At 40.6% G+C, this 13,752-nt stretch overlaps 1 protein-coding gene across 1 annotated transcript; it reads left to right on the plus strand.

Annotated features, from left to right (window-relative positions):
- Nucleotides 1–9,272: 9,272 nt before the first annotated feature.
- Nucleotides 9,273–9,875, plus strand: LOC134209648 (uncharacterized). Its single transcript, XM_062685638.1, has one exon. The coding sequence runs from the start codon at nt 9,273–9,275 to the stop codon at nt 9,873–9,875; it is 603 nt and encodes a 200-aa protein (XP_062541622.1).
- Nucleotides 9,876–13,752: the final 3,877 nt, after the last annotated feature.

Below are 13,752 nucleotides of genomic sequence, written 5' to 3' on the forward strand. Positions count from 1 at the left end.
GCACTTTTTCGCATGTTGAAAGGCAATTGCGTTTTTCAGCTCTGGTATACGGTTTGGGGTCTCGATTTATTCTAAGCATTTCTCGTATACATCAACAGAAATGAGGCTGTGAATTAAAATCGCAGGAAAAAGCGGAAATTATAATGAAAATAACTGAATTGATATGAACACAGCCGCGTTACGCTGATCGACAAACAGTCTCCTGCAAACACTGAGAAAAATTCCATGGTAACGGTTACTATTTTGTAGACTACGCCATGTTTTTAAAACAAGCACAAATTTTCAGTTAAATTAACCACGCATTCGGACAAATTCACCACTGATTCAGTTCATGCAACAACATTCCACCAGGACCACAGTTGATTTTTACTGCGCGCATGGTAAAATCAAACGGATTTGTTGTCTGCTGAAAATCGTCGGTGCGTATTCTTAAATTAACCCTCGGAATGGTAGTTTCGACCGCAACATTTTTTTTGCGTGAATGGTGTCGCGTTACGCAAACGTGTTTATCGTTGATAGAATACGTAATTTCAGCCGATTTGGATGCGACATGTTATATTCGACACAGAATATTATCAAATCATCTATCGTAAAATGTAGTTCGAGTTGGTGGTTACTATCTGGAGTTTTAGTTATTAAAGTTTGAGGGACTAACCGGAACAAATATAGAACTGAACCAATTCCATTCGTATCACATATTCAGTTTTTGAAACAAATTAAATGGTAATGGGTTTTCCTATTTTTATATTAGTCACACCCAAGTATGACCCGGATTGGTTTTTAAGTACGTGGTCAGACGATCGATCCCCCTAGAAGTGAGTTTTTTTACACTGAAAAGTTCTATATTGCCTTTTTTCTACGTTAACCATTTTGAAAGGTGATGATGGCCCAAGAAGCTCAGCAATGTTGAAGAGGAATATTTCTATCGTTTTTTATTCTACGTTTCTACTGGAACGTTTTTTCACCGTTTTATCCAATTTTTAAAGTACTCGCGTTTTCAAGGGCACACCATTCGATACGGAAGCAACGCACAACTGTCATTTTTATTTTATCACGCATGCTGCGACGCAGCAAAGCTGAAAAAATAAAAATGACAGTTGTGCGTTGCTTCCGTATCGAATGGTGTGCCCTTGAAAACGCGAGCACTTTGAAAATTGGATTCCGTCAGGAGTGACCTTAAAGCACAACTTGGTTAACTTTTTTTAAATCGGCCGCAATATCAACAGATGTAAAAATGCACCTTCTTGTTTAAAGGATATAATAGTGACAAACAATACTTTCTTTGTTATAGGAAAGATTTAAGTGTTTGTAACAAAATTATTAAATATGACTTCATTATAACATTCGCCGTAAGTAACATTGTGAATGTTTTATAAATACTGTGGCACACATGACATTCATAACAAAATGTTTTTTTAATAGGGTGATTATCACATTCATTTCTCTAAGAGTATAAAGACGAGGAAAATAGAGTAAAACGATCTATTATGGAGGAGCTATGCAACGTGCCAAAACAAGTAAAATGATTATTACCCAAGTTCTTGGTGCCACATCTACTACAGTATAGTTTAAAAAGGAATCATATTTTATAAGAGAATCATTCTCAAGGAAAATTTCAAAAAGCATATTTCGAGAAACTACTGAATGGCAAATGTTTGAGATGTTAAATTTCTTTCCTTTCTTTTTTTTCTGTCTCCAAAGTCTCCATTCAACAACAACAAAAGATGAAAGTTTCGCGTTAGCTAGCATAAAATTACCCACCGACTAAGCATGTGGTTTGATAGAAGGAAAGTTTTGATGCCACCCATTATCTTTCGATTTGTTGTCTGATAAGCTGAAATGCAGATAGAACGCGGCGCGCCCAAACAAAACCATTCTGGAATAATTTGTAATCTTTAATGAATCATGCTGTTGCGGATGCAACAAGGAAACAATTTCCAAAAATTTCAATCTGGCTTTATTTGCGCGATTTAGCACCGCGATTAAATTTTTCTGTAAATACATTTTTTTCTATTTAGTTTTACATTTAGGTTAGAAATATAACAACTCACGTTTGTAGGTTTCCGTGGGTTTGTATGGATGTATCTACCAGCGACAACCGTTTATGCGAACAAGTCTTTAATTTTAAGTACACGTATTAGTTTTAGTTATCTTTTCGTACTAATTAGACCTAGTTACCATTAATATCACGCGGTATCACTGGCTGGATCCTTAGCATGTGGGACCAGCTTACTGACTCACTTGTTCGTCCCTGTATATAGTATTTATTTTAGTTTTTAAGTTCCAATTATTTGTGTTTTGCTAGCTTACCGTATCAACTTAGTTTTAAGTAGAATAATTTAACAATTTATAGGTACGAATAACAAATTACTAGTCAATTTTACAATGCTCTTTACAATAGCCATTTGGTATACAAAACTTTTACTGTTGACAGCTCCCATCAAAACAAATCGCAGTCAACTTCAGGCCGTTGAGTGCAAATTGTCACTGTAGGTATGTCAATTAACCCTGCTTCGATGTAGGTGCTGTGTCACGCTTAGGGTGTGCGCAACACATGCAATGTTTATTTTCCAATTAAGTTAATAGATCAAGTGAAAGTTTTTTTTACGATAAGACTATAAAATAGACTATCCATATACCACGCAATTTTTCACGCTCAAGGGAAGGAAAGTATCTAAAACTGATGAAAAGCTGACCACCTAGTATATGAACAGCCCCGGACATGACGCTAAGCTAGATTAGTATCTGCATATAATCCAACATTAACTCCACCGTCAGGAATGGTTTTCTGGAGAGGAAACGAGGCAAATCATATTTAGCGAAACGACACTTACGTTTAGTGGATTCCGGAAAATTAACTTTTATGAGTCAGTGGTGCTATCTTCCGCTTTCAGATTTTATCACCCGACCATTTTAAGACGCTTCCCGCCAACACCAGCAGCCAAAAGCTGTGGCAATTCTTGCGACTTTTCCCAAGTGTGCTGCTGGTAGTCGTTTCAGAAGGACCAAACTGATTGGCATCGTGGCTAACTAGTGGCGAGCGGATAAACGTCAGCGAATAAAAGAGATGAGTAATGGTAATTGAAGTGCAATTTTTGGAATGATCATCCGGCTATAATCTAGATGTATTTATGAATGAAAGTTCTTTTGGGTCGTCTAAGTGTGTACAGTGTGTCATAACCTTCTAGCTATGATATAGCGAAAATTGTCGAAATAATTTTCACCGAAGAAGGACTCATTAAACGATCTCAGCCTGTTAAACAGAATATGCGGCAGATTTGTTTACGCCCAGTTCAGGAGAGAAATTAGTATGTAATTGGCACACTCTAGTCTGTGCCCTTTCTCGTAGATCGGTCATAGACCGTCCATGGTTGGCGACGTGCAGCTGAGACGACTTTTTATAATGTAGATGTCATCCTCACATATTTTATAAATAATTTTGAGAAATTCGACATCGAATTCGTCTTTTCTTACTTAGGACTTGGGATAATCATAATCATCCCAAAACGAACTAGCGACTCTATAGTACTTATGATAACAGTTTCTATTTCAATGCTTTACCCACGATAACCTGCCGTTGGTGAAAACCCAGGAGACTGAATAGATGGCTAATTCGTATACCCATCATTAATTTATTATGGCGTATAATGCACTCGTTTTCATTTTTTGCTTTTCTTGTACCACAAAGATATACCGATCGACTCAGCTCGACGAACCGAGGTGATGTCTGTATGTGTGTATGTGTACACATGTGGAGACACACTTTTTGAAATTTAGCATTACTCGATTTAATTGTAACAAGTTGCATTCGGCGGATAATGCGGTCCCATTGTTTGCTATTAAAAATTGGCCTGATTGTTGGACATTGCATTTAGAAATTATTGTAAAATCATCGTTTTTTCTCCCCTTGGAAAAAAAAATCAAAATCGAAAAAAAAATTTTTGGGGAGGGGAATGGTGGTTGGCAATGCATAGTAATTAATGCAAAAGCATGCAAAATGTTTGAAAAAATACGACCCTTCCCCTAAAATGCTTTTGTGGCCTTTCTTATGTGGTTTTTTCAATACATTTTACGATGCACGAGAAAGGCATCGATAGGTGGATAAATCTGGGTTTTTCAATTCATGATAACAAAGCTTTGGAGGCAGTGTTGTGCTAGATCATTCTCATAATATAATAATTGTAATTTTCGTTTGGAAACTTTTTTAATGACAACAGTAGGTAAGTTGTCGTCGGCAATATCTTCTCAAAATTTGGACTCAAACGATAATAAAAACAGACCTAATTATCAATCAAACTCTGCCCCTTGTCTGTTGTACCCATCACGAATGTTTCCTCTTGTTGTCCATTTCAATGTCAGACGTTAAACCCTTCCGTATGTCTTCTTCTTGTTGATGTCTCCCAAAAAAGATGGTTTGTCCCGTTACAGATGTAAAACATCTCTAAGAATGACAACTATATGAACATCAGCATTGTAATTAATTTAGCACCCTAAATTCCCTTCCTTTCCCACTATATTGTTGTATTCCCCAATCTAGGAAGGAAACAGAGTACAAAAAGTAATGATAAATGCTTCAAATCAAGATACAGTTTTCAAATCATTCTTACTCGTAGACGAGTTTTTATCAATTCATAATTTAAAATTAAGATCGCGCGTGAAAGTCGATTAACGCAGAAAATGGGGACAAAACCGAGGTAAGGTACAAATAATCATGTAGGATAGAGTGCCATGTACCGCGGATAACAAGTCCTGCGAAAACCTGATACTGCATTATAAATGCATTGCACCAAGTACCACCTGGAACACTTGGCAGCAATAGCAACAACATAAAGAGGAAAAAGCAGTGACGGAGAAACCACTCGAAATTTCTTTGAAAGTAAAACTCGTAACTAGATTATTATGTGCGTTTGGAAAAAGTCGAGCGTGGGAGACGCACAAGATCTTTGCGAGACATCTTTTATACCGAATTAAGTATGATGGTAATCAGATTTGTTGGCGATGATGGGGAAAATATGAACCATGCGGAACGATGAGTGGCATTTTTATTTCTGCCATAATCAAAGTTTACGTCGTAAATAATGTGAAACTTTTGAAGCATGATGGGCAAACATGGATTACGAGATACATTTTTTTACGACAATGTAAAGACGACATCGAAATTTCAACATCCAACTCTTTATCTAATGTAAACATGTCAGCAAGTCCATCGTCCGTGACTAATAATAAACAGCTTCATCTACCAGCATCTTCGCATCGAGCGTTTGTGTTTGCAACGGACGTTTCCTTTTCTTCGGACGGAACAAAAAGTACTCATTACACGTGCAGTTTTTTTTCTTTTGTCGGTCTTTGTTTATAGACGTTTCCGCCAAAGTAATTAAAGACTGTCAGCTTTCCAGCAACGGGAAGCGAGTTTATTGAAGCCAATTCCAATGACGACACCAACCTCTTCATTTTAACGTAACAGTAGGGTCAATCGCAACGGGTGAGCTGAGATACGGCCAATTAATTGGAAATTGAAGGCAAAGTGAAACTGAGTGATGCTTTTGTTATGCTTTACTTCCGTTTGATTAATACTTTTACAGATGGAAATGTAATTATTCTAGCTGCCTTTTAGGTTCGATTTGAGCTTTCCAAATGATAAACGTGGCATTGATGTTCTTCAGACCAAATGAAGGGACCAGGAAATCAATATTCGACCATCGCCTAACAATATACGCTTTGTCGTCAACAGAGCATGTTACTGACAAACGCACATCGCAACAAGCCTTTATCAGAACTCAAGCACAATATGACAAGAATTATTTGCCTTGCATGCTCTGATATTTCCGAGAATACGATGCTAATTTTCATAGATAGATTTTCGAATATTAACATGAAAGCAGAAACTATGGTAGCAAAAAACCGAAATTTTCTGTAGAGATAATGCAAAATAACGGGATGAAAAGTTAGCAACAAAATTGTTTTCTTTTTTGATAAAAAAAGATTAACCACCTGCACCATTTCAAACACTCAAGCAGCTTAACAATATTTTCCACTAAGAAGGCGTCTTCATCGATTTGGCTGTCGTCGGCTGAAAGTGAAATTTTCTGGCAAGATTATTTGGTTTTGTTTCTGTTAGCCACTGGAAATGAAATCGATTTCTTCCGGACCACCAATACGAGATGAAATTGTCTTCAAAATGTAAAACTTAATCTTTTTTCAAATGGACGTAATTGGTTCTGACCTTGATTTTTGGAATGGCGATTGAGCTCTTAATTCATAATATTTCGGTCAACTAATGTACCCAACAGGAAGAATAAATTTCGATCTATCAGGTAGTAACGTCAGTTGAACGAAATATGCAGAATGGAGAGAGTAGGAGTGGTTTCTAATTTCAAGGACAAATACAGTTACGCCCATTTGAAAAAAAAGTTCCTAGAATGGATGAAATCACTAACAGAAACCAAGCTATCACGGCGATGCACCGAAACAAGTCATTTTTGCAATCAACCCATTCTGTCCAAAAAATGCTGTTCCTGAGAAGATCCAATTATCTTTCCCCAAAACGCTTTTCCAATAACTAACTGCAACCAAATTCGATGACTTTTCGGTAAGACGCCACCTGATACGATTTGGGACCTCGGGAGTGACGCTTGGTCCCAGAAGGAGACCAGCCTAGCCCCAAGCTGCTGGTCTAAATCCAACGGCAGCCTCCGGGGTGGGCACACAAGACCTCTTTAGTCTGTCTTGTCCCAACGCGTATCCTCAGGGTCGTATTTATTTACGGATTGGTCTCTGGGAGGAATCTGCTTCCCTAACTTACCTTAAACACTCAGTAGAACTTAAAACAAGAACAAAAGGGGACTAGACAATTCGGCTCAAACAAACAATTGAGTCCTAAAATGAAGACTCGATATTCGATTTTCTTTCATGGAACGATGAAGTTTATCATCCTGAACGCGTCAGTTTTTCTGTTGACTCAGAAATCGGAAGGAACATTGTTTAATTTGAAACTTAAAAATAGATGAAAAATGCTTCCTCGACATTTTCGGTCTCGTTTGACGTACGGAATATTATGATTCAAACGCACTAGTAAGACACCGCAGGGCACTTGACTTAACCTTTGACAGTTAATATATGGGCCTGACGTTTTGGGCTGATGGTTGATTCGTTCTGAAATGTTGCACAGCCCAAAATTTGCCTTAAAATGTCTTAAACACAAAATAGTAGTTTGTGCAACAAGTTGCAAAAAGATGATTTTTTCAGTACGAGTTGTACGTTTATCCAACGAGGCTTGCTTTAGGACCCAATTTAGAATTATACAATACAAATTTTGAACAATAAGTTTATTTATGGACGATAATTGAACTTAACTGTCGTTGTGGCCATGATGAACGTTGGTCGACATGTGGTTTTCTCAGGACTTCACGGTGGTGGGAAGCGACTAGCTGGTGGCGTTTTGGCTGCGGGTGGTGGGTAGCTTGCTCCTCACTCGATCCTTGAACACGGGACCGGTTTACTGGGTGACACTAGGCATGTATTAACGATTGGCCATCGAATGCTTTGCATATCCGGGGAGTGGTACCGAGCGCGCACTTTCTCTTGTGGTCAGGAATCCAAGCGAGTACCGACACTTTCACTTGGCAGGTTACAGTCTTGGCGAATCGTCACTAGGACCTCCGAACACCGGAAGGAACCTAACCTGCCACTTCTGACCAACACACAAACACTGCAGTCTATTGCACCACACTCGCTTGGTTCTTTGTACGATGATGAACTAAGTCGATCTAACGCGGCCAGCACTAGCTTTGGGCGTGTCGGTCGAACAAAGTTCCGTACGGAATAAACTTAAGTCCAAATATCTACCGTGATGATGTAGCTGTACACTTTGGACGACTAATTACCACACTGGCCAACCACGCGGAACTACTAATACGCAAATGGACGGGCGTAAACGGAACGGTCACCAAACGTCACTCCTCCGGATCGGATTTAAAACTTCTCCCCCTAAGGCTTTCTTCTGGCTTATTTATACCCAGCCCCGCCATCGCATTTTGATGTTGGTTTCTTCGCTCAACCGCCATACCAAATAATTATCGCCGGCTTGCGGTTCTTTTGGGACTGCAACCCGCATAAGGGTATCTGACAGTTCTTGATTTACCACTAACAAAGCGCATGTGTGTGAGTACATGTATCGTATACGCCTTGTTTTCATAGGGAAAATTTAACCTCAACCACGAACCAAAACAAAAACAAATGTAGAAGTTTGCGTGAAACAAAATTTTAATCGGTTCTAATTTCTTTTTAAAATGCCTGTAACGTGCGCGGTACGTTTTTGCAAGAAAAACAGCATTAGCAACGATGAGCGTTTCTTTTCTTTCCCAGCTGTACGGAAAAACAGCACGGGAATAAACAAATTACTGATTTCGCGACGGGTAGCAAAGTGGCAAATTGCTTGTGGGCTCAAAGTGGTACGTACCAGTTCAAAGATTTGCAGCCAGCACTTCGTTAGCGGCCATCCAGCACATCTAAACGATGTGGACAATGTAGATTGGGTGCCGTCTTTATTCCTAACGGATCCCGATCTCGATCTTGGTGAACGAATAATACCATCCGCTGAAAGTAGTGAACCAGAACTCTCTCAGAGTTACTGTAAAGAATCTGACGGAACCGATGAAAAGGAAGTATCTTTTCCAACAGTAGAGACTGGTATTGATGTTGGTGCCATTCTGGAGGAATTCATTTCAGGCCACAGTTTCGAAAACTCCGCTGTGGTGACTGATTCGGACAAATTCCAGGAGCTCGTTCGTTTGACTGATTGTTGGAACGATTTTGCCATTTCACCGGAATGGTAAATAATTACTGTTGTACTTTCATCATAATCAGTGAGTAAAAAAAATATGTTTGGCTTTATTTCTAGCGATCGTATGGAATTCATCCCACAAAGTGACGATAGCAGTGACAGTATCACAATCCATCAAACTGCTTCGGAACACGATATCTCATCAAATGTGAGCCGTTCATTCAAGGAAAACGTGTATGTAAAAACCGATACTAGTTGGATCCAGGAGGCTATCCAGGACAAAAAGGAATTGCAGAAGTTAGAAATGGATATTTCGAAGCTGCGAAAGTAGAACGAGGTTCTTCGACGGAAACTGGCGGAAGCTGAGCTGGCGACGAGGTACACCGTTTTATCGTTGGAAGTCGATGATAAAAAATGCAAATATATCACGGGAATCGCATCAGGAATAGTACTGCGTCAGTTGTACGAAGCTCTAGAAGACGACCTACCCATGTTTGAACCGGAAGATAAGGAGAAAGTGTTTGTTTTAGCCCTCAGGAAAATCAGGTTAAACGAACCGTTTCAAACCCTAGGGCTTATGTATGGCATGCATCCGAGCTTGGTGTCGGACAAGATATTTCATGTTATCCACTGCATCTATCCGTTTCTGGCAGGGTTGGTACGGTGGCCACCACGAGAAGTTTTACGAAAACACATGCCGCATGCGTTCCGACAAAAGTACAACAATCGAGTGACAGTAATCTTGGATTGCTTTGAAGTTCCCATCGAGACACCACGAGTCGAAGAGATGGTGGCAAACGCAAACGTTTACAGTTTTTATAAGCATCATAAAACCATCAAAGTACTAGCGGGTATCACTCCAGATGGTTGCTATTGCTTTATTTCGGAGGCGTTTGGTGGGAGAACATCCGACAAGCAGATCACTTTGATGTCCGGGTTCCTCGATCTCATCGAGGAAGGCGACTTTGTTTTAGCAGATCGAGGATTCTTGATCGAGGACCTCCTGAGGCAGAAAAAAGCATCAATTAGTATTTATTTATTTATTCATCACCGTCTTCGACACTACATCGTACAGACTGTACTTATCTCCTAATATAACCTATCTTATAACTAAAAAATTCCGTTCATCAGACTTTTAAAAACATGTTTGGAGATATTAAAATCGTAAACATCTGAAGCAGAGTTAAATGAGCGAATGCAGGAGTCTAGTGGATTGTTATAACCATAATGCGTACGGTGATACGGAACGGCCAGTAAGTTAGAGTTCCGGAATCGTCTGGGGGGAACGTAAAACGGTATCTGCCCAAGGATCTCAGAACAGTCGATGTTGCCTTCGATGACGTCGAAGATAAATAAGCATTGCATTTTTATTCGTCTGGTAGATAGTGGTTCTAAGCTGATCAATTGGCACCTTTCAGAATACGCAGGAAGATTGTTTCGATCATTCCAGGGTAACAGCCGCAGTGCAAATCTAACAAACTTTTTCTGGACGCGTTCGATGGAAAGTATGTGTGAGACATGGTACGGAGTCCAAACTGGAGCAGCATACTCTAGAACGCTACGTACCAATGTGCAATAAAGCGATTTCAATGCGTATATGTCAGTGAATTCGGAGGCGTGACGGCAAATGAACCCTAAGGTTGACAGAGCTCTGGCAGTCGTTATCCCTACATGCTCCTTGAATTGAAGTTTACTGTCGATGATGACTCCAAGATCGCAGATGGAAGTAACTCGTTGCAATATTTCCGTTCCTAAAATGTATTGGTGGTGTACTGGGTTCTTGGAACGAGTGAACGATATGACTTTGCACTTATTGTTGTTCACGCGCATGCCATTATCGCTGCACCAGATCATCATGTTGTTGATATCTTCCTGCAGGGCGGTGCAGTCATCAGGGAATTCTACGACGCGAAAAACTTCAAATCGTCGGCGAATGAGAGCTTAGAAGAGGACAGCATAACGCACAGGTCATTCACAAAAATGTTGAATAGCAGTGGACCCATTACACTGCCTTGGGGTACTCGGATGTAATACAGAATGAGTTGGAACTTGCTGAGTTGACTAGTACATACGAGGAACGATCAGAAAGATACGAGGAAATCCATTCCGTAATCCAGCTCGGGAAGCCTATGTGCTTTAGTTTTTCGATTACTAGGGTGTGAGGTACGGTATCGAATGCTTTCGCGAAGTCAACGTATACCGAATCGATTTGCTTTCTCTTTTCTATTTCTCTTGAAAGCGTGGACACGTAGCACATTAGATTAGTTGTGGTCGAGCGCTGTCTCATGAATCCGTGTTGATTGCTCGAGATAATTGGTGCGGCAATGGTATAAATGATGTTGTGCATCAGCTTCTCGAATACTTTGCTTAAGCAGCATAGTATGGAAATACCCCGATAGTTCGCCACATTTCTGATGTTGCCCGATTTATGAATCGGAATGATGTAAGCTGTTTTCCAAAGTGCTGGGAATGTCTTTTCATGTAGCGAACGGTTGAATAAAACCGTGATCGGAGTGGCTAATTCAATGGAGCACTTTTTCAGGAACAGAGGAGGAAATCCGTCCGTACCTGACCCTTTCTTAGAGTCAAGCTGTTCAATGGCTATTAACACTTCATCTACAGAGAACTGTTTGACGGGAAGGTTAATGATGTGCGAGGTAATATGGGCGAAGCAATCTTGACGAAGAACTGGAGAAACCTTGCTGAATACACTCTCGAAAAACAAAGAGAAGAGGTTGGCAGCTTCATCATTTGAACAAGCTTGCATATTGTTGTAGCTGACATTACTAGGAATTCTGGCTGATGATTTCCGTTCCTTTACAAAATCCCAGAAACGTGATGGATTCTGTTTTACAGAAGTCTCAACCACGGATATATAGTTTTCATAGGTGGATTGCAAAGCAAACTTGTAAGTTTCTTCCACCTCGCGAAGAACATGCCGAGCATCCTCGGACTTCGTGACAAAAAATCGCTGTCTTGCTTTTCTGAGTGTGTTACGGAGATTACGGAGCTCAGAGGTTCACCAAGGTTTGTTGGATGCAGAGTTAAACGATCGTCTTCTTCGAGGCACCAAGCCATTGCAAACCAAATTAAGCTTGTTGTAGAAGGCGGAAAGCGCCTCGTCGATAGTGCCAAACCGCAATAGAACATCCCAATCTGTTTCAGCGAAAGCGGCTTTCAAGAGGATGTAATCGCACGATATAAAATCGTAGGCGAAGTGATCGATGCCGTTTTCAGGTGATATTAGGTCACTATCATCAATTAGTAATCCGATTGGAGGATGATGACTGTCCACAGGTAGCATCGGCGTTACGGGCTCGAACGTGTCCATTAGCTCAGGCAGACTGACGAAAACAAGATCGAGGAGTTTTCCGTTGACGTTCGCGAAACTGTTAATTTGACGTAGGCCAGATGCAAACATAGATTCGATGAGATTTTGTTCGTTATCGGAAACGGTATTGGAAGGTATGTAGCCATTGATTTCGTCATCTAATTGCCAACGCAAGTTTGGGAGGTTGAAGTCACCCAGAGACAAAATGATATCTGCATCAGAAGCTAGGTTAGCGACATGATGAACTGCATTAGCATGAGCGGCATACAAGTCAGCGTTCGAGTTAGGTGGAAGGTAAATAGCGACAATGTAAATCGAACGCGTTTTTGACTTCACACAAACTGCAGTTTGCTCAAGTTGTTCGCTGTTTGACAAATGAATGGCCTCACAGCGGATGTGAGTTTTTACTGCAATCAGCACGCCAGCACGCGCACGTGTTGAGAGTGGAGCAGCTTCACATTTCTTGTAGTGTCGGAAGCCTTACCGCAGGTACGTTTTTTGTATTTGGTTCAAAGGGACGAACGGATATACCTTCTGGCCAGTACCAAGGATCACCCACAACACTTGAAGCAGTTTTGCAAACGGTTATTTTGAAGGAGACAAAGGAAAGATCTTCAATTTGCTTCCCGCGAGGTACTAACTTCGTGACTTTTACAAGGGACGAGTGTACGTTTGAGATTTCCTTGACGTGTTTCTTGACATCCTCCTCGTGTTGATTGGGTTCGAAAGGGGTCACGTAGTACGATTCGACGTCATTATTAGCCATAGATGCAGTAGCTACTTTCAGTGATGTGCGATGGGATTCTGAAGAGCTGTTATTGGGAACTGGTACATCTTTAGGACTGTTGCTGGTGCGGTTTGAGCTACTAGGAGAGGACCGAGTTGCATTGCCACCAAACGTTGAAGTAGGTCGGTGAGGTGGGGCAGATGGTGTCGAAATGTTGATTCCTGTGGTTTTCTTTGTCAAGGTTTTTGAACAGGTTGGGAGATCGGAGATGATCTGCACACGTTTGTTAGATCCAACAACAAACTTGTCCGGGATTTGTGCAATAGAGCTGTTTATCTCATCCAGGACCTCGAAAAAGGACGTTTCATCACAGGACCTGGATCGATTGATAGGATCGTCGATGGGATCGTCAAAATTCAGCTTGTTAATGCTATCGAGAAAATTTGTTTGATCGGACGGATTGGTGAGTTTGTAGCTGAGTCGTGATCCATAGATAGTCTTATTCAAATTTCGAAGATTTTCACCGTAGTTTCCGAGTCTTGTATCCATGGAGTCAGTGCGAATCAGTAACTCACGCAAGGCCTTCATTATTGTTTTTTCACGGTCGTAAACAGCTGGATCATAGTTCAAACGACAGGTTTCACAAAACCAAAGTAAGCCGTTTCTTGTTGACCAAGCAGAATAGTGAGACTTCGTCATCCCCACGCATGTGAAATGGAAAGAAAATCCACACGATCCACTACACGTGACTATTCTTGCTGAATCGATAGTTCTGGAGCAAATTTTACACGGGTCCATTTGGTAAAGATTGCTGTACTGTTACAATGTGTCGCAATGTACCGGTTGATTTCCGAATTTGTTGGTCGCCTACGGGTATGCAACTCTCTTTACGTCCGAGGTTTAAAGCTCAGC

This window comes from Armigeres subalbatus, chromosome 2 (genome assembly GCF_024139115.2).
Source record: "Armigeres subalbatus isolate Guangzhou_Male chromosome 2, GZ_Asu_2, whole genome shotgun sequence".
In the NCBI taxonomy this organism is placed as follows: Eukaryota; Metazoa; Arthropoda; class Insecta; order Diptera; family Culicidae; genus Armigeres; species Armigeres subalbatus.